The 27,280-nt window shown below is 44.3% G+C and overlaps 1 protein-coding gene across 4 annotated transcripts in view; it reads right to left on the minus strand.

Moving 5' to 3' along the window:
- Nucleotides 1-27,280, minus strand: part of LOC112247110 (cotranscriptional regulator FAM172A homolog) — a 347,725-nt gene that overhangs the window by 315,858 nt on the left and 4,587 nt on the right. For all 4 annotated transcript variants that reach the window (XM_042320348.1, XM_042320350.1, XM_042320349.1 and 1 more), the window contains exon 4: nucleotides 23,734-23,834. In XM_042320348.1, coding sequence (XP_042176282.1) covers nucleotides 23,734-23,834 — 101 coding nt within the window. The remainder of the gene's footprint in view (nucleotides 1-23,733; nucleotides 23,835-27,280) is intronic.

Here is a 27,280-nt window from a genome sequence, read left to right on the forward strand (position 1 = left end):
GTTGAAGTCGGAAGTTTACAAACATTTAGGTTGGAGTCATTAAAACTCGTTTTTCAACCACTCCATACATTTCTTGTTAACAAACTATAGTTTTGGAAAGTCAGTTAGGACATCTACTTTGTGCATGATGCAAGTCATTTTTCCAACAATTGTTAACAGACAGATTATTTCACTTATAATTCATTGTATCACAATTTCAGTGGGTCAGAAGTTTACATACACTAAGTTGACTGTGCCTTTAAACAGCTTGGAAAATTCCAGAAAATGATGCCACGGCTTTGGAAGCTCCGATAGGCTAATTGACATAATTTGAGTCAATTGGAGGTGTACCTGTGGATGTATTTCAAGGCCTACCTTCAAACTCAGTGCCTCTTTGCTTGACATCATGGGAAAATCAAAGGAAATCAGCCAAGACCTCAGAAAAAAAATGTAGACCTCCACAAGTCTGGTTCATTCTTGGCAGCAATTTCCAAACGCCTGAAGGTACCACGTTCATCTGTACAAACAATAGTACGCATTGGACCACGCAGCTGTCTTGCCGCTCAGGCAGGAGACGCATTCTGTCTCCTAGAGATGAACGTACTTTGTTGCGAAAAGTGCAAATTAATCCCAGAACAACAGCAAAGGACCTTGTGAAGATCCTGGAGGAAACAGGTACAAAAGTATCTATATCCACAGTAAAACCAGTCCTATGTCGACATAACCTGAAAGGCTTTTTGTTAAATCTTTCAAATGTGTGAAGTAGTTTGTCTTTTTGTTTTGGTTGAGTCTAATTGTGTTGCTGTCCTGCGGCTCTGTGGGGTCTGTTTGTGAACAGAGCTCCAAGACCAGCTTGTTTAGGTGACTCTTATCCAGATTAATTTCTCTGTAGGTGATGACTTTGCTATGGAAGGTTTAGGAATAACTTCCTTGTAGGTGGTTGTGGAATTTAACGGCTCTTTTCTGGATTTTGATAACTAGTGGGTATCGGCATAATTGTGCTCTGCATGCATTATTTGGTGTTTTACGTTGTACACGGAGGACATTTTTGCAGAATTCTGCTGGCAGAGTATCAATTTGGTGTTTGTCCCATTTCGTGAATTCTTGGATGGTGAGTGGACCCCAGACTACACAACCATAAAGGACAATGGGTTCTATAACTGATTCAGTTATTTTTTAGCCAGATCCTAATTAGTATGCCTCATTTTATGTTCCTTTTGATGGCATAGGAGGCCCTTCTTACCTTGTCTCTCAGATCGTTCACAGCTTTGTGGAAGTTACCTGTGGCGCTGATGTTTAGGCCGAGGTATGTCATTTTTTGTGTGCTCTCAGGCAACGGTGTCTAGATGGAATTTGTATTTGTGGTCCTGGACAAGTGGACTTTTTTTTGGGAACACCATTATTTTGGTCTTACTGAGATTTACTGTCAGGGCCTAGGTCTGGCAGAATCTGTGCAGAAGATCTAGGTGCTGCTGTAGGCCCTCCTTGGTTGGGGACAGAAGCACCAGATCATCAGCAAACAGTAGACATTTGACTTCAGATTCTAGTAGGGTGAGGCCGGGTGCTGCAGACTGTTTTAGGGCCCTTGTCAATTCGTTGATATACAGTACCAGTCAAAAGTTTGGACACACCTACTCATTCAAGGGTTTTCTTAATTTTTGTTATGAAGTTTTAACCATGTTTGAGGATTTACATTTTCATTATTCACAAACAATTGAGTAAAAATAGAATATATATTGGGTTCTAATTCGTTAATTACACTTGAACAAAGCTCATGAGGCATTTATAAGTTATATTCTTAAATTAATGATATAACATTGAGTATTGAAGTCAAAATGTACACTACCGGTCAAACGCTTTAGAACACCTACTCATTCAAGGGTGTTCCTTTATTTTGACTTTTTAATACATTGTGGAATATTAGTGAAGACAAACTATAAAATAACACATATGGAATCATGTAGTAAGCAAAATATATTTTATATGTGAGATTCTTCAAAGTAGCCACCCTTTGCCTTGATGACAGCTTCACAAACTCTTTGCATTCTCTCAACCAGCTTCACCTGGAATAATTTTCCAACAGTCTTGAAGGAGTTCCCACATATGCTGAGCACTTGTTGGCTGCACTTCCTTCACTCTGCGGTCCAACTCATCCCAAAGCATCTCAATTGGGTTGAGGTCGGGCGATTGTTGAGGTCAGGTCGTCTGATGCAGCATTCCATCACTCTCCTTCTTGGTCAAATAGTCCTTAAACAGCCTGGAGGTGTGTTTTATCATTGTCCTGTTGAAAAACAAATGAAAGTCCCATTAAGCGCAAACCAGATGGGATGGCATATCACTGCAGAATGCTGTGGTAGCCATGCTGGTTAAACTGTGCCTTGAATTCTAAATAAATCACAAAAGTGTCTCCAGCAAAGCACCCCCACACCTCCTCCTCCATGGGAACCAAACATGCAGAGATCATCCGTTCACCTAATCAGCGTCTCATAAAGACACAGGGATTCAAATTTGGAATCATCAGACCAAAGGACAGATTTCCACCGGTCTAATGTCCATTGCCCAAACAAGTCTCTTCTTCTCTGCAGCAGAGGTATATCTGGGTCTTCCTTTCCTGTGGCGGTCCTCACGAGAGCCAGTTTCATCATAGCGCTTTATGTTTTCTTGTGACTGCACTTGAAGGGACTTTCAAAGGTCTTGAACTGTTTCCGATTGACTGCCCTTAATGTCTTACAGTAATGGAACGTCATTTATCTTTGCTTACATGAGCTGTTCTTGCCATAATATGGACTTGGTCTTTTACCAAATAGGGCTATCTTCTGTATACCACCCCTACCATATCACCTTCTTCTTAAGAAGAAAATAAATTCTACAAATACATTTTTGACAAGGCACACCTGTTAATTGAAATGCATTCCAGGTGACTACTGCATGAAGCTGGTTGAGAGAATGCCAAGAGTGTGCAAAGCTGTCATCAAGGCAAAGGTTGGCTATTTTGGCTAAGAATCTCAAATATTAAATATTTTTTTAACACTTCTTTGGTTATTTCATAGTTTGATTTCAATCACTATTATTCTGTAGAAATTAGAATAAATTAAGAAAACCCCTGAAATTAGTAGGTGTGTCCAAGCTTTTGACTGATATATGTTGAAGAGGGTGTGGCTTAAACTGCATCCCTGTCTCATCCCACAGCCCTGTGGAAAGAAATGTTAGTTTTTTGCCAATTTTAACTGCACACTTCTTGTTTGTGTATTTGGATTTCATAATGTCGTATGTTTTTCCCCCAACACCACTTTCCATCAATTTGTATAGCAGACCCTAACGCCAAATTGAGTAGAAAGCTTATTTTTAAATCAACAAAACATGAGAAGACTTTGCCATCATTTTTGTTTGTTTGTCAATGTTTGTCAGTGCCTAGCTCCACTCCTATTCCCCAGGTGCTCTCTTTTGATGACTTCTGTAACCGTAACAACCTTGGTTTCATGCATGTTAACATTAGAAGCCTCCTCACTAAGTTGGTTTTATTCACTGCTTTAGCACACTGCCAACCCGGATGTTCTAGCCTTTTCTGAATCCTGGCTTAGGACGACCACCAACATTTCTGAAATCTTAATCCCTAACTACAACATTTTCAGACAAGATAGAACAGCCAAAGGGGGCGGTGTTGCAATCTACTGCAAAGATAGCCTGCAGAGTTCTGTCCTACTTTCCAGGTCTGTACACACACAATTTGAACTTCTACTTTTAAAAATCCACCTCTCTAAAAACAAGTCTCTCACCATTGCCACCTGCTATAGGACACTCTCTGCCCCCAGCTATGCTCTGGGCACCATATGTGAACTGATTGACCCCACCTATCTTCAGAGCTCCTGCTGCTAGGGTAACTAAACTGGAACATGCTTAACACCCCAGCAATCCCACAATCTAAGCTTGATGCCCTCAATCTCACACATATTAATGAACCTACCAGGTACCACCCCAAAGCCGTAAACACGGGCACCCTCATAGATGTCATCCTAACCAACTTGCCCTCTAAATACACCTCTGCTGTCTTCAACCAAGATCTCAGTAATCACTGCCTCATTGCCTGCATCCGTAATGGGTCAGCGGTCAAACAAACTCCACTCATCACTGTCAAACGCTCCCTGAAACACTTCAGCGAGGAGGCCTTTCTAATCGACTTGGCCGGGGTATCCTGGAAGGATATTGATCTCATCCCGTCAGTAGAGGATGCCTGGTTATTTAGAAAAAAAATGCCTTCCTCACAATCTTAAATAAGCATGCCCCATTCAAGAAATGTAGAACCAGGAACAGATATAGCCCTTGGTTCTCTCCAGACCTGACTGCCATTAACCAACACAAAAACATCCTATGGCATTCTGCATTAGCATCGAACACCCCTGTGATATGCAACTTTTAGGGAAGCTAGAAACCAATATACACAGGCAGCTAGAAAAGCCAAGGCTAGCTTTTTCAAGTAGAAATTTGCTTCCTGCAAAACAAACTCAAAAAAGTTCTGGGACACTATAAAGTCCATGGAGAATAAGGACACCTCCTCCCAGCTGCCCACAAGATAGAAAACACTCACCACCGATAAATCCACTATTAATTGCATTTTTCTACGGGTGGCCATGCTTTCCACCTGGCTACCCCTACCCCGGTCAACAGAACTGCACCCCCCACAGCAACTTGCCCAAGCTTTCCCCATTTCTCCTTCTCCCAAATCCAGTCAGTTGATGTTCTGAAAGAGCGGCAAAATCTGGAACCCCTACAAATCAGCCGGACTAGACAATCTGGACACTTTCTTTCTCAAATTATCTGCCAAAATTGTTGCCACCCCTATTACTAGCCTGTTCAACCTCTCTTTCGTGTTGTCTGAGATTCCCAAAGATTGGAAAGCAGCTGCAGTCATCCCCCTCTTCAAAGGGGGGGACACTCTTGACCCAAACTGCTACAGACATATATCTATCCTACCCTGCCTTTCTAAGGTCTTCGAAAGCCAAGTCAACAAACAGATTACCGATCATTTCGAATCCCACCGTACCTTCTCCGCTATGCAATCTGGTTTCAGAGCTGGTCATGGGTGCACCTCAGCCACGCTCAAGGTTCTAAACGATATCTTAACCTCCATCGATTAGAAACAGCCGTATTCATTGACCTGGCCAAGGCTTTTGACTGTCAATCACCACATCCTCATCGGCAGACTCGATAGCCTTGGTTTCTCAAATGATTGCCTCACCTGGTTCACCAACTACTTCTCTGATAGAGTTCAGTGTGTCAAATCGGAGGGCCTGTTGTCCGGGCCCCTGGCAGTCTCTATGGGGGTGCCACAGGGTTCAATTCTTGGACCGACTCTTTTCTCTGTATACATCAATGATGTCGCTCTTGCTGCTGGTGAGTCTCTGATCCACCTCTACGCAGACGACACCATTCTGTATAATTCTGGCCCTTCTTTGGACACTGTGTTAACAACCCTCCAGGCGAGCTTCAATGCCATACAACTCTCCTTCCGTGGCCTCCAATTGCTCTTAAATACAAGTAAAACTAAATGCATGTTCTTCAACCGATCGCTGCCTGCACCTGCCCGCCTGTCCAACATCACTACTCTGGATGGTTCTGAATATGTGGACGACTACAAATACCTAGGTGTCTGGTTAGACTGTAAACTCTCCTTCCAGACTCACATCAAACATCTCCAATCCAAAGTTAAATCTAGAATTGGCTTCCTATTTCACAACAAAGCATCCTTCACTCATGCTGCCAAACATACCCTTTTACCCTGGTAAAACAAACATACCCTTGTAAAACTGACCATCTTACCAATCCTCGACTTCGGGGATGTCATTTTCAAAATAGCCTCCAATACCCTACTCAATAAATTGGATGCAGTCTATCACAGTGCCATCTGTTTTGTCACCAAAGCCCCATATACTATAAACCCACTGGCTCCAGGTCATCTATAAGTCTTTGCTAGGTAAAATCCCCCCTTATCTCAGCTCGCTGGTCACCATAGCAGCACCCACCTGTAGCACGCGCTCCAGCAGGTATATCTCTCTGGTCTCCCCCAAAACCAATTCTTCCTTTGGCCGCCTCTCCTTCCAGTTCTCTGCTACCAATGACTGGAACGAACAACAAAAATCACTGAAACTGGAAACACTTATCTCCCTCACTAGCTTTAAGCACCAGCTGTCAGAGCAGCTCACAGATTACTGCACCTGTACATAGCCCATCTATAATTTAGCCCAAAAAACTACCTCTCCCCCTACTGTATTTATTTATTTTGCTCCTTTGCACCCCATTATTTCTATCTCTACCTTGCACATTCTTCCACTGCAAATCTACCATTCAGGTGTTTTACTTGCTATATTGTATTTACTTTGTTTTGCCTTTACCTCCCTTATCTCACCTCATTTGCTCACATCGTATATAGACTTATTTTTCTACTGTATTATTGACTGTATGTTTGTTTTACTCCATGTGTAACTCGGTGTTGTTGTATGTGTCGAACTGCTTTGCTTTATCTTGGCCGGGTCGCAATTGTAAATGAGAACTTGTTCTCAACTTGCCTACCTGGTTAAATAAAGGTGAAATAAAAAGTAAATAAAAAATTAGTGTGCAGGGTGAATACCTGGTTTGTTGTATGGTAATTAGGTAAAAAGCTCATTTGACATTTGCTTAGTACATTGTTTTCACGGAGGAAATGTACAAGTCTGCTGTTAATGATAATGCAGAGGATTTTCCCACGGCTGCTGTTTACAAATATCCCACGGTAGTTATTGGGGTCAAATTTGTCTCCACTTTTGTGGATTGGGGTGATCAGTCCTTGGTTCCAAATATTGGGGAAGATGCCAGAGAGTTTAAGTATAGGGGATGATGTTTAAGAGTTTAAGTATAGCCAATTGGAATTTGTGGTCTGTATATTTGATCATTTCATTGAGGATACCTTCAACACCACAGGCCTTTTTTGGGTTGGAGGGTTTGTATTTTATCCTGTAGTTCATTCAATGTATTCTGGTCCTCTTTAATAGTTGATTCTAAGATTTGTATTTGATCATGTATATGTTTTTGCTGTTTGTTCTTTGTTATAGGGCCAAACAGATTGGAGAAGTGGTTGAACCATACAGCTCTATTTTGGATAGATAACTCTTTGTGTTGTTTGTTTAGTGTTTCCAATTTTCCCAGAAGTGGTTTGAGTCTATGGATTCTTCAATTACATTGAGCTGATTTGACATGCTGTTCCTTCTTTTTCCGTAGTGTATTTCTGTATTGGTTTAGTGATTCACCGTAGTGAAGGCGTTGGCTCAGGTTTTCTGGGTCTCTATGCAGTTGGTTGAATAGGTTTCTCAATTTCTTTCTTAGGTTTTTGCATTCTTCATCAAACCATTGGTCATTGTTGTTAATTTTCTTTGGTTTTCTGTTTCACTTTTTTTTTTTTAATAGGGAAGCTGAGAGGTCAAATATACTGTTTAGGGTTTTTACTGTCAAGTTTACACCTTCACTATTGCAGTGGAATGTTTTTTCCAGGAAGTTGTCTAAATGGGAATATGTACTTTCCTTTCATCTATAGCATTTCTTAATATTATTCAGTTCCTTTGGCTATGATGCCTCATGATTGAGTATTGCTCTGTTCAAGTAGACTGTGATTTTGCAGTGATCTGATAAGGGTGTCAGTGGGCTGACTGTGAACATGCAGAGACTCTGGGTTTAGGTCATTGATAAAGTAGTATACAGTAGTACTGCTAAGAGATGAGCTATAGGTGTACCTACCAAAGGAGTTTTGTTGGTTATGTTGTTGTGCCTAAGGGGGTATATGGGAGAGGGAATGCTGTCACCTCCAGTTAGGTGTTTGTACCTCTGTGTGCTGAGGGTGTCAGGTTCTTGTCCAGTTCTGGTATTTAGGTCACCACAGACTAGTACCTTGTCCATGGGCCTGGAAATGATTGATTCCCCCTCCAGGATGGAGAAGCTGTCTTCATTAAAGTATGGGGATTCTAGATGATATAGGCAGCACACAGGAGGACATGTTTCTGTTGAGATCATTTCCTTTTGAATTTCTAGCCAAATGTAACATGTTCCTGTTTTGATTAATTGAATAGAGTGAGTTAGGTCTGCTCTATACCAAATTAGCATACACCGAGTCCCTTCCCTGTTTAGTTTGGGCTTTGACACCTCTCACTTCACAACTCAGTGCTAATTGAGGTTGCAGTCAGATATGATCTGTCCAAGCAAGCTTAGTAGCCTTAACTTAGCATTCAGTCCTTATAAAGTAAAATATCATTGTGATGTATATATCTTCTTGACTTTGAAAGTACTCACACAGTACTCAAACAGTTCTAGGTTGTTTTCAGCTTTCTGTTGTTTGTTTGCCAGAGCATTTGCTGTATATCTTGAAAATAAAAATCTTTGGTAGTAGGGATCCTTCCAGGCAATCTTGTCCAAAATCACGTTGTAGGTTTGGAGTTTTGATATGGAGCGAAGGTTATGTAGCCTAGTGGTTAGACCGTTGGGCCAGTAACCGATAGGTTGGTGGATCCAATCCCTGAGCTGACAAGGTAAAAATCTGGCAGTTAACACACTGTTCCTAGGCCGTCATTGTAAATAAGAACTGCTTCTTAAATGATTTGCCTAGTTAAATAAAGGTTCAAAATAAAAAATGTTGCGGAGGGTAGTATCCTGTATATGTCCTCTCCGGAAAATCCAAGTTCATCTAACTCTACATCTATCTTTATGTAAAAACAAGCTGAAAAATGCAGAAGCTCATCTCTCTCTAGCTCTATCCCGCTCTCTTCTTTCCCTGTCTCTCTTTGTCTCACCTCTCTCTGTCTCTCTCCCTCCCACACTCTCTCTCATCTCTGGGTATGTGCTGCACTGCGATCCTTAATGGCAGCCTAATGATCACCTCAGGTGTTACCCTCAGAAGCCCAAGGATAATTCGCTTGTATAGTATTGGACTCTCCTCCCTCCGCTTTCTCCCTCCCACTCACCTTAACTCTATCGTTCTCTCTGCTTCCCTCCTCCTCTCTCTGCTTCTCTCCCCTTCTCTCTTCCTCCCTCCCTGCCCCTCTCCCCTTCGCTCTTCCTCCCTCCCTGCCTCTCTCTCTTCCTCCCTGCCTCCCTCCCTGCCTCCCTTCTCTCCCTCTCTCTCTGCCTCCCCCTCTGCTTCTCTGCCTCCTCCTCCCCTCCAGCCTCCCTTTCTCCCCCTCGCCGCCTGCCTCCTCTCTCTCTCTCTCTCTCTCTCTCTCTCTCTCTCTCCCTGCCTCTTTGCCTACCCTTCTCTCTGCCTTCCCCTCTCTCCACCCCCTCTCTCTGCCTCCCACTTTCCCCCTTTCCACCTCCCCCTCTGCCTCTCTCTCTCTCTCCCCCTCTGCCTCTCTCTCTCTCCCTCTGCTCTCTCTCTCTCTCTCTCTCCCCCTCTGCCTCTCTCTCTCTCCCTTTGCCTCTCTCTCTCTCTCTCTCTCCCCCTCTGCCTTCACTCCCTCCCTCCCTGCCTCTCCTCCAGCCGTGCTGTGGGGTTTGAGGAGTGATGAGAAGTGATAAATCAAGAGAGACAGCTGCTATTTTGCTCTTCTTAACTTCCAAACAAAACAGCCGTGACTGATAGGGGTGTGAGGGCTCGCCGTTGCCTTCGCACGCCCTGGTGCCAGCTAACGGGAAAACAGTGTAGAGGCCTACTGTTCCCTCTCTGTATGTATGTGTGTTTAACCTCTCTGCCCACGGAAACCGCTAGCGGGCTGAAATTCCACAACATACGGTGGTCGCTACATAAATAGTCATATTAAACATTCATGAAAATACAAGTGTCTCACATGTATCGAAAGCCTAGAATCTTGCTAATCAAACTGCGTTGTCAGATTTAAAAAAGGATTTACTGCGAAAGAATACGATGTGATTATCTGAGCATAGAGCCCCATAAAAAACAACAATTTCAACCAGCACAGGCGTAACATAATCACAAACTGCAATTAAAATAAATTGTTTACCTTTGACGATCTTCGGCTGTTTGCAATTCCAATGCTCATTGTTACACAATGAATGATCTTTTGTTTGATAAAATCCATTTTTATAGCCTAACACGAAACATTGAACCGCTTGTGTTGTGAATTCCGTCTCATTCCATTTGACGACACATTCCAGGTAAATAACTCACACAGAACGTGACTTTTCCAGTCATGTTTGGTTTCACTGCAATCAACTGGTTTGTTTGTAACACAATCAAACCTGATGGGCCATTTCGCGGGACATATTGACTGAAAGAAACCGATTTGAAGACAACAAGTCATGACATCATTGTGCACCAATGATTTGCCCGCTGTTTCGTTGATTGACTGTCTTTTAACCCAATGACCACTGATCGTCTTGAAATCTAGCTGGGTAGATAGCCAATGAGCTGAGCTAAACGGCAATAGGTCATGTTTATGTGTTGCAAGACCAACCCATGTAGTAAGCTCCAGCGTAAAGTGAGTCATTCGCTATTGAAGTTTCATACCGGAAGGAGAAACACATATTACGCATTGCATTGTTTGGTGAACGCGCAGATTCAGCTGTTTATATATCAATCATTATGATGACTAAGTCAGGGAAAGCTAAATCTAAGTCTAGATATAAAGATGTACACACAATTTTAGAATAAATTGATTGGGAAAGTGAGACAGAGATTGCTGTAGGACGATTCATTTAGCGATTGTGGAGGAATATTTTTTGAACGAGAGAGGACATCGTTTTGGACTGGTAAGTTCTTATCATGCTAATGCCCTTGTTTGAAATTAATAATATAAAATATTATTTGTGATTTTTTAAATTTATTTTAGAAGCAATATATAAACATGTAATGTCATGAAATGTGAGATGCGTGTGTCTGCCGCCCCACCCCAACCCACATGAAATAGCCTATTTGAGGCTGTTGAGGGGAGGGCAGGCACACAACAATGGCCAAAGTGAAATGGAGACAGTAGATACAGCTCGTCTGTCATAATATAATAGACAGTAGATCTAGCAGGTCTATAATAATATATCCAACCTTATGTTCCCTGTAATCTATATATATATATATATATATGTTTATTATACCTGTTGATACTATTCTAACTGAACATTTTCTTTCACAGTGACACTGACTCCGAATGGGAGTCTTATCCGGTGCCCTGTGTGAATTTAAGTATGCTCTCTCTAATTCTTTCTTTCTCTCGGAGGACCTGAGCCCTAGGACCATGTGTCAGGACTACCTGGCATGATGACTCCTTGCTGTACCCAGTCCACCTGGCCTTGCTGCTGTTCCAGTTTCAACTGTTCTGCCTGCGGCTATGGAACCCTAAACTGTTCATTTTTACTCTTGAGGTGCTGTCCTGTTTGCACCCTCTACAACCACTGTGATCTCCACCCGGCACAGCCAGAAGAGGACTGGCCACCCCTCATAGCCTGGTTCCTCTCTAGGTTTCTTCCTAGCCACCGTGCTTCTACACCTGCATTGCTTGCTGTTTGGGGTTTTAGGCTGGGGCTAAATAAGTAGATTTGATAAAGGACTGAGGGTCTTCCAAATATTGAAAGTGTGTAAATAGTTACATGTTATTTTGTAAATGTGTATATACAGTGGGGCAAAACAAGTATTTAGTCAGCCACCAATCGTGCAAGTTCTCCCACTTAAAAAGATGAGAGAGGCCTGTAATTTTCATCATAGGTACAATTCAACTATGACAGACAAAATGAGAGAAAAAAAATCCAGAAAATCACATTGTAGGATATTTTATGAATTTATTTGGAAATTATGGTGGAAAACAAGTATTTTCAGCAAGAGAGAGAGGAGGGAGGAGAGAGGGAGAGAGAGTGACAGACAGCAAGAGAGAGGTGAGAGGGAGAGAGAGTGACAGACAGCAAGAGAGAGGTGAGAGGGAGGAGAGTGACAGACAGCAAGAGAGAGAGGAAGAGGGAGAGGAGAGTGACAGACAGCAAGAGAGAGGAGAGAGGGATCTGGAGTGACAGACAGCAAGAGAGAGGAGAGAGGGAGGGAGAGAGCAAGAGAGAGGAGAGAGGGAGGGAGAGTGACAGACAGCAAGAGAGAGGAGAGAGGGATCTGGAGTGACAGACAGCAAGAGAGAGGAGAGAGGGAGGGAGAGTGACAGACAGCAAGAGAGAGGAGAGAGAGGGAGGGAGAGAGCAAGAGAGAGGAGAATGAGAGGAAGAGACACAGAGAGTGAGGGAGAGAGAGAGAGGAGAGTGAGAGAGGGACAGAGAGAGGGGAGAGAGAGAGTGAGAGGGAGGAGAGTGACAGACAGCAAGAGAGAGAGAGAGAGAAAGAAAGAGAGACACACACAGAGAGAGAGTGAGAGAGGAGAGAGAGAGACACAGAGAGAGAGAGAGAGAGGAGAGAGTGAGAGAGGGACACACAGACAGAGAAAGAAAGAGAGATACACACACAGACAGAGAGGAGAGAGGGACACACAGACAGAGAGAGAGGAGAGTGAGAGGGACACACACACACAGAGAGAGAGAGAGAGGAGAGAGAGAGACACACAGAGAGAGAGAGGAGAGGGAAAGACACAGACACACACACATACACACACAGAGTGAGAAAGGAGAGAGAGAGAGACACACAGAGAGAGAGAGAGGAGAGTGAGAGCGGGACACACACAGACAGAGAGAGAGACACACAGAGAGTGAGAGAGGGACACACACAGACAGAGAGAGAGGAGAGTGAGAGGGACACACACACAGAGATGAGAGTGAGAGAGGGACAGAGAGAGAGGAGAGTGAGAGACACACAGAGAGAGAGGAGAGGGAAAGACACAGAGAGAGAGGGGAGAGTGAGAGAGGGACACACACACACACACAGAGTGAGAGAGGAGAGAGAGAGAGACAGAGAGAGAGAGAAAGAGAGAGAGAGAGAGAGAGAGAGAGAGAGAGAGAGAGAGAGAGGAGAGTGAGAGAGGGACACACACAGAGAGAGAGAGAGTGAGAGAGGAGAGAGAGAGAGACACAGAGAGAGAGAGCGAGAGAGAGGAGAGTGAGAGAGGGACACACAGACAGAGAGAGAGAAAGAAAGAGAGATACACACACAGACAGAGAGGAGAGTGAGAGAGGGACACACAGACAGAGAGAGAGGAGAGTGAGAGGGACACACACACACACACAGAGAGGAGAGTGAGAGAGGGACACACACAGACAGAGAGAGAGAGAGGAGAGGGAAAGACACACAGAGAGAGAGAGGAGAGGGAAAGACAGAGACACACACACATACACACACAGAGTGAGAGAGGAGAGAGAGACAGAGAGAGAGAGAGAGAGAGAGAGGAGAGTGAGAGAGGGACACACAGACAGAGAGAGAGAAAGAAGAGAGAGAGACACACAGAGAGAGAGGAGAGTGAGAGAGGGACACACACACAGAGAGAGAGAGTGAGAGAGGAGAGAGAGAGACACAGAGAGAGAGAGAGAGAGAGAGAGAGAGAGGAGAGAGAGAGGGACACACAGACAGAGAGAGAGAGAGAGGAGAGTGAGAGAGGGACACACAGACAGAGAGAGAGAAAGAAAGAGAGATACACACACAGACAGAGATGAGAGTGAGAGGGGGACACACACACAGAGAGAGGAGAGTGAGAGAGGGACACACACAGACAGAGAGAGTGAAAGAGGAGAGAGAGAGACACAGAGAGAGAGAGGAGAGGGAAAGACACACAGAGAGAGAGAGGAGAGGGAAAGACACAGAGACACACACACATACACACACAGAGTGAGAGAGGAGAGAGCGACACAGAGAGAGAGAGAGAGAGGAGAGTGAGAGAGGGACACACACAGACAGAGAGAGAGAAAGAAAGAGAGACACACAGAGAGAGAGGAGAGTGAGAGAGGGACACACAGACAGAGAGAGTGAGAGAGGAGAGAGAGAGGGACACACACAGACAGAGAGAGGAGAGTGAGAGAGGGACAGAGAGAGAGAGGGAAAGACTCACAGAGAGAGGAGAGGGAAAGACACAGAGACACACACACACACAGAGAGTGAGAGAGGAGAGAGAGAGACACAGAGAGAGAGAGAGAGAGAGGAGAGAGAGAGGAGAGTGAGAGAGGGACACATACAGACAGAGAGAGAGAGAAAGAAAGAGAGAGACACACAGAGAGAGAGGAGAGTGAGAGAGGGACACACACAGACAGAGAGAGTGAGAGAGGAGAGAGAGAGACACACACAGAGAGAGGAGAGTGAGAGAGGGACACACAGAGAGAGAGAGAGAAAGAGAAGAGAGAGACACACAGAGAGAGGAGAGAGAGAGAGAGGGACACACAGACAGAGTGAGAGAGAGAGAGAGAGACACACACAGAGAGAGAGGAGAGTGAGAGACACAGAGAGAGAGGAGAGAGAGAGAGGGACAGACAGAGAGAGAGAGAGAGAGAGAGAGAGAGAGAGGGACACACAGACAGAGAGAGAGAAAGAAAGAGAGATACACACACAGACAGAGATGAGAGTGAGAGGGGGACACACACACAGAGAGAGGAGAGTGAGAGAGGGACACACACAGACAGAGAGAGTGAAAGAGGAGAGAGAGAGACACAGAGAGAGAGAGGAGAGGGAAAGACACACAGAGAGAGAGAGGAGAGGGAAAGACACAGAGACACACACACATACACACACAGAGTGAGAGAGGAGAGAGCGAGAGACAGAGAGAGAGAGAGAGAGAGAGAGAGAGAGAGAGAGTGAGAGAGAGACACACAGAGAGAGAGAGGAGAGTGAGAGAGAGAGACAGACAGAGAGAGTGAGAGAGGAGAGAGAGAGGGACACACACAGAGAGAGAGGAGAGAGAGAGGGACACACACAGACAGAGAGAGGAGAGTGAGAGAGGGACAGAGAGAGAGAGGGAAAGACTCACAGAGAGAGGAGAGGGAAAGACACAGACACACACACAACAGAGTGAGAGAGAGAGAGAGAGAGAGAGAGAGAGAGACACAGAGAGAGAGAGAGACACACAGAGAGAGAGAGAGAGAGGAGAGTGAGAGAGGGACACACACAGACAGAGAGAGAGAGAAGAGAGAGAGAGAGACACACAGAGAGAGAGGAGAGGGACACACACAGACAGAGAGAGAGAGAGAAAGGAGAGAGAGAGACACACAGAGAGAGAGGAGAGTGAGAGAGGGACACACACAGACAGAGAGAGAGAGAAAGAAAGAGAGAGACACACAGAGAGAGAGGAGAGTGAGAGAGGGACACACAGACAGAGTGAGAGAGACACAGAGAGAGAGAGAGAGACACACAGAGAGAGAGGAGAGTGAGAGAGGGACACACAGACAGAGAGAGAGAGGAGAGAGAGAGACACACACAGAGAGAGAGGAGAGTGAGAGAGGGACACACACAGACAGAGAGAGAGGAGAGAGAGAGGGACAGAGAAAGAGAGGAGAGGGAAAGACACAGAGAGAGAGAGAGAGGAGAGGGAAAGACACAGAGACACACACAGACAGAGAGAGAGAGAGAGAGAGAGAGAGAGGGACACACACAGACAGAGAGAGAGAAGAAAGAGAGAGAGAGAGAGAGGGACACACAGAGAGAGAGAGACACACAGAGAGAGAGAGGAGAGGGACACAGACACAGAGACACACACACAGAGAGTGAGAGAGAGAGGAGAGTGAGAGAGGGACACACACAGACAGAGAGAGAGAGAAAGAAAGAGAGAGACACACACAGAGAGAGAGGAGAGTGAGAGAGGGACACACAGACAGAGAGAGAGAGAGAAAGAAAGAGAGAGACACACAGAGAGAGAGGAGAGAGAGAGAGGGACACAGACAGAGAGAGAAAGAAAGAGAGAGAGACACACAGAGAGGGAGAGTGAGAGAGGGAAAGAGAGGAGAGGGAAAGACACAGAGAGAGAGGAGAGAGGAGAGGGAAAGACACAGAGACACACACACAGAGAGAGAGAGAGAGAGGAGAGAGAGAGGGACACACACAGACAGAGAGAGAGAAAGAAAGAGAGACACACAGAGAGAGAGGAGAGTGAGAGAGGGACACACACAGACAGAGAGAGAGAGAAAGAAAGAGAGAGAGACACACAGAGAGAGAGGAGAGTGAGAGAGGGACACACACAGACAGAGAGAGAGAGAGAAAGAAAGAGAGAGACATCTTCATAATAGAGCCATCTGGCTGTGCCTAGGTTCATTAGAATAGAGTGTGTGTGTCACCCCACATATGCAGCGAGGGGAGAAAAATAATAATTTATTAACGGCTTAATACAATTCCACCTGGGCCTCATGCCAGTCACATATCAGGGGGAACTATCACTTACAGCAACAATTACACTTTCACTGTGCTCTACAGGGCCCAATTCACCCTGATCCTACACACACTCACCACACACAGACCACACACACAGTCTTGTACAAATAACCTTGTGTGGACACACAATTCAATCCCATTCAAAATGTTCCCTAACTCTGTACTCTTACCATTACACTAAACTTAACCCTAAAACTAACGCTAGCGCCTAACCCTAAAGATAATTCTAACCCTAACACTAATTCTAACCTTAACCCCCAATAAATATTATTTGACCTTGTGGTAACTAACAAAACCTACCCAGTTGGTCAAATTATATTTCAACATTTTTGTTTGTTTACTATTCTTGTGGGGACCATAGTTAAACACGTTCACACACACACACACACACACACACACACACACACACACACACACACACACACACACACACACCTTAAAAGGTCATCCTGGATCACACACACAAACAGCCTATGAAGTTTTGATACAACTACTCATTCCAGTGTTTTTCTTTATTTCAATATTTTCTAGATTGAAAAAAACTAATTGAATCATGTAGTAAACCAAAAAGTGTTAAAACAAAAATATATATATTTTATATTTGAGATTCTTCAAAGTAGCCACCCATGCCTCGATGGCAGCTTTGCAAACTCTTGGCATTAGGTAGTTACCTGGAATGCATTTCAATTAACAGGTGTGCCTTGCAACAAAAAAAGTGTAATTTCTTTCCTTCTTAATGCGTTTGAGCCAATCAGTTGTGTTGTGACAAGATAGGGGTGGTACACAGAATATGGTCGAATTGCTGTGTCTTTGTGAGATGCAGAGTAGGTGAATGGATGATCTCCACATGTGTGGTTCTCACCGTGAATCATGGAGGAGGAGGTGTGATGGTGTGGTGGTGCTTTACTGGTGACACTGTCTGTGATTTATTTAGAATTCAAGGCACACTTAACCAGGATGGCTGGTTTGTGCTTAGTGGGACTATCATTTGTTTATAAACAGGACAATGACCCAACACACTTCCAGGCTGTATATGGGCTATTTGACCAATAAGGAGAGTGACGGAGTGCTGCATGAACTGGCCTCCAAAATCACCCGACCTCAACCTAATTGAGATGGTTTGGGATGAGTTGGACCGCAGAGTGAAGGAAAAGTAGCCAACAAGTGCTCAGTATATGTGGAGACTCCAGCAAGACTGTTGGAAAAGCATTCCACATGAAGCTGGTTGAGAGAATGGCAAAGCTGTCATCAAGGCAAAGGGTGGCTACTTTGAAGAATCTAAAATCTTAAATATATTGTGATTTGTTTAACACTTTTTTGGTTACTACATGATTCCATATGTGTTATTTCATAGTTTTGATGTCTTCACTGTTATTATACAACATAGAAAATAGTCTAAATAAAATGTTAAAAACTTGAATGAGCAGGTGTCTCCAAACCCTATGATTGGTACTGTATTGCACACACACTCTGAAATAGACAGCCACAGCTCCAAGTGGTACTAGATAGTGTTCAATTCGTGTGTCTGTCTGAGAGTGTGTAGCGGGCTAGGCTATTTCCACACAGCCACTAAAGACACTTGTGGGACATATTAACACGGGGAGAATGTGGATCGGCTGACTGAGCACCCACCGTGGTATTTAATCCTCCTCCCTACCAACCTGTTACTGTCTCCAGCCACACCACTGCTCAGGTAGGAGCCCTCAGAGAGACACATCCACAGGGATCCACACAATAGCAATGTTTTTCAACAAACAGCTCCTTAAATTAGTGGTTTATTGGGCTAGTATTCACAAGTTTTCAAACAATTCAATATGCTAATTCACCACAAACTGAGACATTAAACAAACAGTTTCCAGAGCATGTAGAATACAGTTAAGCATTTTGTGCTCCTTGGAAAGATCTTTGTATTGAGCTGTAAAAATAGATAAATAAACAAGAATAAGAATTATAATCTGGGCCCACAATGCAATGCCCCTGCATTCAACCGCAGCTGCAGATCTTTCCTCTACGCGGCCATCAAGACATTCTCCACATCGTCTTCCCATTCAGACAAGGCTGAAGTGCAAATTGGACATCTGGTATTGTGATGTCTCTCACAATGCGGACGTCATTTTCCCTAGCACTGCACTTGCGCAGCTAGCTCTGCTCTGTAAACTGGCAGGTCCATGGAAGGGATGGAGGGATAGAGTGAGAGAGCGAGCTGATGGTATCCCCCACCTACGCAGGGTGGGTGGGCGCTCTCCCACCCCCACACTCCTAGCACTAGGGACAATCAGAGAAGGACACCGCATCTCCTTTCCCCTCTCTCCGCACAATGCATTGTGGGGTTCAGGAAGGCCATTGTTGTGAACGAGGGCTCTCAGCAGCAGGGGCTTTCTCTGCGCTCACCCCTAAACCTTGACCTGCTCTTCATAGCCCAAAAGACTCAGGGAGAGCATGTGCAATAGCCATTAAAACCCTGAATGTATAAGAGAATACAGAAATATCTTTAGACAAGAAAGACCCCCTCATTTTCAATGGTGGAAAATGATCATGTCCAAAAGACAGAACTAGACCATAGCTAACCAGCCCAGACCCAGTCCCAGTCCATAGGAATATAGTGTCCTATTACCCTGATTCATTTCATAGGGCCTAACTACTATTAACTCCTATTAAATCAAGTCAAATGGTATTTGTCACATGCGCAGAATACAACCTTACCGTGAAATGCTTACTTACGAGCCCTGAACCAACAATTCAGAGTTTATTTTAAAAAAGTAAGTAAGAAAAATGTGCTAAATAAACTAAAGAAAAAATAGTAAAAATAGACAAAATACAAGAGGTACCGGTACAGAGTCAATGTGTGGGTCTACAGGTTAGTCGAGGTAATGGAGGTAATATGTACATGAAGGTAGAGATAAAAGGGACTATGCACAGATAATAAACAGTGTGTCTGTCATCGCCTGGCCCTGTGAATTAACCTGGCCTCAAGACAGATGGATCGACAGACATAGAGACAGACAGGAGTCCAAGCCAACTTTAGCCACACCCCTCTCTCGTTATGTCTCGTTATCACAGCTAGCGCCACCAGTGACATAGCCTATTGCATGTTCGAATGAGATGCTGTTTTTAATAACCACCAAATCTCATTAGCATGCTGGCTCCTTGATGAGCGTTCCTTCTCTAAACGTCTGGGCCTGAGTCTGATGTCTGCGTTCAAGAAGTTCAAACGCCTCTGTTCTGCACTACTAAATGTTTGCTTCCAGCGTTTCAGATGCTGGATACCTCTGTCAGCTAAAGACAGGGAGGACTACACATAGGGCTAGTTCTCTAAGGACGTACCTGGATTACAAGTGAAAAACACGCAGGTAATCCCATCAAAGAGTCCATCTTTCTCTTTGAACTTCAAAGAATGAGCGGAAAAATTAAAAGCAAAATAGCGGGGATGCAAATTAACAAAACATTACAACAAATGTAAACATTGGCGTGTGATTAGCCCGTGTATACCGCATGGGTTGAGACTGAGGGTTTATCGCAATATGCATTCTACCGTCCTCAGAGCATGCACATTCTACCATCCTCAGAGCATGCACATTCTACCGTCCTCAGAGCATGCACATTCTACCGTCCTCAGAGCATGCACATTCTACCGTCCTCAGAGCATGCACATTCTACCGTCCTCAGAGCATGCACATTCTACCGTCCTCAGAGCATGCACATTCTACCGTCCTCAGAGCATGCACATTCTACCGTCCTCAGAGCATGCACATTCTACCGTCCTCAGAGCATGCACATTGGAGCACGGGAGGGTCGGGTTATGAGTCCAAATCAAAGTATGTAAAACAGCACGGAGGGTACTTCTCAGATACATACTCCATTCCTACATATTTTGATGCATGCATACAATTGAAGTGGGAAGTTTACATACACTTTAGCCAAATACATTTAAAATCAGTTTCACAATTCCTGACATTTAATCCTCGTGAAAATGTCCTGTTTTAGGTCAGTTAGGATCACCACTTTATTTTAAGAATGTGAAATGTCTGAATAAAAGTAGAGAGAACGATTTATTTCAGCTTTTATTTCTTTCATCACATTCCCAGTCGGTCAGAAGTTTACATACAATCAATTAGTATTTGGTAGCGTTTCCTTTAAATTGTTTAACTTGGGTGAAACATTTTGGGGAGAATTTCACAAGCTTCCCACACTAAGTTGGGTAAATTTTGGCCCATTCCTCTTGACAGAGCTGGTGTAACTGAGCCAGGTTTGTAGGCCTCCTTGCTCTCAAATGCTTTTTCAGTTCTACCCACACATTTTCTATAGGATTGAGGTCAGGGCTCTGTGATGGCCACCCCAATACCTTGACTTTCTTGTCCTTAAGCCATTTTGCCACAACTTTGGAAGTATGCTTGGGGTCATTGTCCATTTGGAAGACCCATTTGCGACCAAGCTTTCAGTCAAACATCCTGACTGATATCCTGAGATGTTGCTTCAATATATCCACATAATTGTCCTTCCTCATGATGCCATCTATTTTGTGAAGTGCACCAGTCCCTCCTGCAGCAAAGCACCCCCACAACATGATACTGCCACCCCCGTGCTTCACGGTTGGGATGGTGTTCTTCCGCTTGCAAGCCTCCCCCTTTTTTCTCTAAACATAATGATGGTCATTGTGGCCAAACAGTTCAATTTTTGTTTCAGCAGACCAGAGGACATTTCTCCAAACATACAATCTTTGTCCCCATGTGCAGTTAAAAAACACAGTCTGGCTTTTTTATGGCGGTTTGGGAGCAGTGGCTTTGTCCTTGCAGAGCAGCCTTTCAGGTTATGTCGATATAGGACTGGTTTTACTGTGGATATAGATACTTTTGTACCTGTTTCCTACAGCATCTTCACAAGGTCCTTTTGCTGTTGTTCTGGGATTGATTTGCACTTTTCGCACCAAGGTAAGTTCATATCTAGGAGACAGAACGCGTCTCCTTCCTGAGCGGTGTGACGGTTGCATGGTCCCATGGTGTTTATACTTGCATACTATTGTTTGAACAGATGAACGTGGTATCTTCAGGCGTTTGGAAATTGCTCCCAAGGATGAACCACACTTGCGGAGATCTACAATTATTTTTCTGAGGTCTTGGCTGATTTCTTTTGATTTTCCAGTGATGTCAAGCAAAGAGACACTGAGTTTGAAGATAGGCCTTGAAATACATCCAAAGGTACACTTTCAATTGACTCAAATTATGTCAATTAGCCTATCAGAAGCTTCCAAAGCCATGAAATCATTTTCTGGAATTTTCCAAGCTGTTTAAAGGCACAGTCAACTTAGTGTATGTAAACTTCAGACCCACTGGAATTGTGATACAGTGAATTATAAGTGAAATAATCTTTCTGTAAACAGTTGTTGAAAAAATGACTTGTGTCATGCACAAAGTAGATGTCCTAACCGACTTGCCAAAACTATAGTTTGTTAACAAGAAATTTGTGGAGTGGTTGAAAAACGAGTTTTAATGACTCAAACCTAAGTGTATGTAAACTTCTGACTGTAGATGCAAGCTTCAACAGAAAGTATGCACAGAAATATGACACAACCACGTAATAAACGGCAGAAACTATCTTGAAATCAATGGTGGACATTATTTCAGCTGAAGCGAGAGAAAATAAACTGACTCCGGAATGAATAGAAACACTCACACACGCCCACTAGAGGCGTAACAGTGGCGAGGGGCTGGAGGATTTAAGGGTCTTTTGAGCGTGAAGGTATAAACAACCGGAATGCTGAGCCAGTTATAAATCAGGGCAAACCAATCCTGATCACGCACACAGACTAACACACACACAGAGAGACAGAGATCCACCCCTCCCTGCCAAGGAAGGATCCACCACTCCCTGCCAAGGAAGGATCCACCACTCCCTGCCAAGGAAGGATCCACCACTCCCTGCCAAGGAAGGATCCACCCTCTCTGCCAAGGAAGGATCCACCACTCCCTGCCAAGGAAGGATCCACCACTCCCTGCCAAGGAAGGATCCACCCTCTCTGCCAAGGAAGGATCCACCACTCCCTGCCAAGGAAGGATCCACCACTCCCTGCCAAGGAAGGATCCACCACTCCCTGCCAAGGAAGGATCCACCACTCCCTGCCAAGGAAGGATCCACCACTCTCTGCCAAGGAAGGATCCACCCCTCTCTGCCAAGGAAGGATCCACCCCTCTCTGCCAAGGAAGGATCCACCACTCCCTGCCAAGGAAGGATCCACCACTCCCTGCCAAGGAAGGATCCACCACTCCCTGCCAAGGAAGGATCCACCCCTCTCTGCCAAGGAAGGATCCACCACTCCCTGCCAAGGAAGGATCCACCACTCCCTGCCAAGGAAGGATCCACCCTCTCTGCCAAGGAAGGATCCACCCCTCTCTGCCAAGGAAGGATCCACCCCTCTCTGCCAAGGAAGGATCCACCCCTCTCTGCCAAGGAAGGATCCACCACCCCCTGCCAAGGAAGGATCCACCACCCCCTGCCAAGGAAGGATCCACCACCCCCTGCCAAGGAAGGATCCACCACCCCCTGCCAAGGAAGGATCCACCACCCCCTGCCAAGGAAGGATCCACCACCCCCTGCCAAGGAAGGATCCACCACGCCCTGCCAAGGAAGGATCCACCACCCCCTGCCAAGGAAGGATCCACCACGCCCTGCCAAGGAAGGATCCACCACCCCCTGCCAAGGAAGGATCCACCACCCCCTGCCAAGGAAGGATCCACCACCCCTGCCAAGGAAGGATCCACCACGCCCTGCCAAGGAAGGATCCACCCCTCTCTGCCAAGGAAGGATCCACCACTCCCTGCCAAGGAAGGATCCACCACCCCTGCCAAGGAAGGATCCACCACGCCCTGCCAAGGAAGGATCCACCACCCCCTGCCAAGGAAGGATCCACCACTCTCTGCCAAGGAAGGATCCACCACTCCCTGCCAAGGAAGGATCCACCACCCTCTGCCAAGGAAAGATCCACCCCCCCTGCCAAGGAAAGATCCACCACTCTCTGCCAAGGAAAGATCCACCCCCCCTGCCAAGGAAGGATCCACCACCCCCTTCCATGTGCCATGCCCACAAACACACTTTACTCTCAGGAGATGTATCAGACAGAGACAAATACATGATGCACTGACCCTTTAGAAGACAAACCCAAGGAATAAAAAGTGTATGCACATGTGTTCAACTTCCTCTCTGAATCCAATTAAAGAGTTATTAAAACTGGGGAGCAGAGAGGCATCAAAATCATCATCATCAGTTTCCCATAGCAATACCCTGTCAGAGAGAGTTTCAATTTCCTCAATCAGGGATAAATTCCTTCCCTATTTTGTCTTGTTTTAATTAACTGAATTTGCTATAGTAAAGCAGAACAGCACCATCTCAGTACAAAAGGTAAAGGAATAGTACTGCAGTAGTACTAACAACAAGAGAACATAGGCCAACACTGGAGATTGATAGACAGAGTGAGAGGGGGATGAATGGGGGTGATGAGGGGGAGCAGCAACAATAAGTACCTCTCCCAACGCCTCGTAACGTTTCTGATTCCACCTGTGGAGATCCTCTCGGGCGTTGAACACAAACGCCTCCCCTGTCGTGGTGTGCCTCAACTGGCCCTCTGATAGGCAGACAGACAGAGAAAGGGAGCGAGACGAACAAAGAGAGAGGCAGACACAGGGAGACAGACAGTGAGACAGACAGTGAAACAGAGGGAGGGAGAGAGACATAGTGTTAATCTAGTCCTACTCATTGGGACTGAATGAAAACCCTCTCCAGAGGGTGTAGTAGAGAAACTTCTGTCAGTACCTCAAATCTTTTTGTTCCAGGTCAGGGGTTAATCTTGCAAACTACTGAAACATAATTTATAAATTGAAAACTCTTCAAAGAATATAACAGGTTTCCAATTCATGGGTTGAATATCAATTAATCAATCACGATATCCATTAAAACAGAATTGACCCCATCAAGTTTTTGCATTTAGCTGAGGCTGGAACAAGGGTTTGAAATTATAACTTTGGTCCAAATCTTCGGCTCCCCAAAGAAAGAGAAAACTGAACGCCGCTGTTCAAACTGACTACCGCTTAATTAAGACAGGAAAGATAATGACGGTGTGAGGAGAAAGCAGCAGCAGGAGGAAAAAAATGCAGTGCTTGTTAGGTTTCTACCTCCGTATGGGCATGCTGAAGTAGTTCCGCCTGTCAAAAGAAGCAAACTAGCTTTGACCTTCAGTTCAGACGGAGGCCTTGCTTTTCTGCACCTCTCTCCCTTCATGCAATTAAAGAGTTTGGCTGCCATTCCCCCATCTGGCAGGTACAAGGCCCGCGGATGTGGAGCCCTCTTCCAGTCACGACTCCAACGGCCTTCTGGGACGTCTGGCAGCCGAGGCCCAGACAGCTGGTGTGGCGTTAACTCGCTCTCCCTCCCTCTCTTTCCTCCCTTCTCTCTCTCCCAGTTTCTCACCCTGGCCTCATCACAACCATCCGTAGCCTTATCCACCTGAGAACTGAGAGGGGGCGTTGGGTGTCAGCCGGACCACCACAACTGTTCCTCACGCTGCCTTGGAGGCTGGGCTTTGGGTGGCAGCCAATCAACCGTCACTCTCACTGACCCTGGTCACTCACCCCACCCACCACCACCACTCTGCCTAGCCAGTGGGGAGCGACAGGGTGCCATATGTGTGTGTCAGGGTACAACGTTAGGAAATACACTACAGCCATAGTGTTATTCATTGTTTCCATGGGAGAACTTTTAACACCTGTGGTTATTACAGCCCAGGTTCAATTGACAATAACACAACAAGCACAGAACAAGATGATGAGGGAGAGCAATTAAAGAATACAAGCATTATTTTCAAACTAAACAAGAATCACTGCATCTGATAAATGCCTCAAAATACAGTGCTTAAAAATGAGGACATCTATCATTCTGTTGACACTGTAACAAAACTATCTATCATTCTGTTGACACTGTAACAAAACCATCTATCATTCTGTTGACACTGCAACAAAACCATCTATCATTCTGTTGACACTGTAACAAAACCATCTATCATTCTGTTGACACTGTAACAAAACCATCTATCATTCTGTTGATACTAACAAAACCATCTATCATTCTGTTGACACTAACAAAACCATCTATCATTCTGTTGACACTGTAACAACTATCTATCATTCTGTTGACACTAACAACCATCTATCATTCTGTTGACACTAACAACTATCCATCATTCTGTTGACACTGTAACAAAACCATCTATCATTCTGTTGACACTGTAACAAAACCATCTATCATTCTGTTGACACTGTAACAAAACCATCTATCATTCTGTTGACACTGTAACAAAACCATCTATCATTCTGTTGACACTGTAACAAAACCATCTATCATTCTGTTGACACTAACAAAACCATCTATCATTCTGTTGACACTGTAACAAAACCATCTATCATTCTGTTGACACTAACAAAACCATCTATCATTCTGTTGACACTGTAACATAACCATCTATCATTCTGTTGATACTAACAAAACCATCTATCATTCTGTTGACACTGTAACAAAACCATCTATCATTCTGTTGACACTGTAACAACTATCTATCATTCTGTTGACACTAACAACTATTTATCATTCTGTTAACACTAACAACTATCCATCATTCTGTTGACACTGTAACAAAACCATCTATCAGTCTGTTGACACTAACAACCATCTATCATTCTGTTGACACTAACAACTATCTATCATTCTGTTGACACTGTAACAACTATCTATCATTCTGTTGACACTGTAACAACTATCTATCATTCTGTTGACACTGTAACAACTACCTATCATTCTATTGACAATGTAACAACCATCTATCATTCCGTTGACACTAACAACAATCTATCATTCTGTTGAAACTAACGACCATCTATCATTCTGTTGACACTGTAACATAACCATCTTTCCTGCTGTTGACACGGCAACATATCGAAGAACAAAACAGTATTAAATGTAATTGTGACCTCTAAGACTGCAAAACCCATAAAGCTAAAATACTCAAAGTATACGTACTTAACCGAAATAGCCGTAGGGTCTCATACTTTCTCAATTATTCCGCAACGGCAAACCCGGCAAAAATTAATAATCTATTATTACACAGTGGGGCGAGAAGTGAGGTATTAAACAGTAGCACCAAACAGAAGGAAGAGTGGATCCTAATGAAACCCTACATGCAAGGCGTGTGTGTCTCAAATCAAATCTTATTTGTCACATGCTTTGTAAACAACAGGTGCAGACTAACAGGGAACTGCTAACTTTTGGGCCCTTCCCAACAATGCAGAAAATAATTATATGACCATGTAATGAATTAAACATTTAGGAGGCTTTAATACAACTGATACATGTATGTTAATTATAAAGATGATGACTTCATCACAGTAGCCCTCCTGTTTTTCATTACTACAAATCCAAGGTTATGTAAACCTGGAGCGCCTTCAGAATGGATTCACACCCCTCATTCCACATTTTGTGGTGTTACAGGCTGAATTTAAAATGGACGAAGGCCAGATGTTGTGTCAATGGCCGACACACAATACCCCGTAATGTCAAAGTGGAACTGTAGTTAATCCACATTACATTAAATGACAGAGTGAAAAGAAAGAAGCCTGTACAGAAAACACACATTCCAAAACATCCTGTTTGGAATAAGGCACTAAAGTAAAGCTGCACATTTTATTTTGCTGAAAGAATGTCCTGAATACAAAGGAGAAATGCTCACTAACAGGAATGTAAACCAATTGCTGCACAACATTTCTGAGAAAGAAGCTTTTTGTGTGTATGGAAAGTATCTGGGATATTTTATTCAGCTCATGAAAACAAAACACTTTATATGCTGCGTTTATATTTTTGTTCACCATACAATCCAGGTGTGTAAAGCTCTTATAGACTTACCCAGAAAGACTCACTGCTGTAATCACAGACAAAGGTGTTCTAACATGTATTGACTCAGGGGTGTGAATACTTATCTAAATCAGAAACAGTATTTCTGTATTTCCTTTTCAATACATTTGCAAA

The sequence above is a fragment of the Oncorhynchus tshawytscha genome, linkage group LG04, assembly GCF_018296145.1.
Source record: "Oncorhynchus tshawytscha isolate Ot180627B linkage group LG04, Otsh_v2.0, whole genome shotgun sequence".
NCBI lineage: Eukaryota > Metazoa > Chordata > Actinopteri > Salmoniformes > Salmonidae > Oncorhynchus > Oncorhynchus tshawytscha.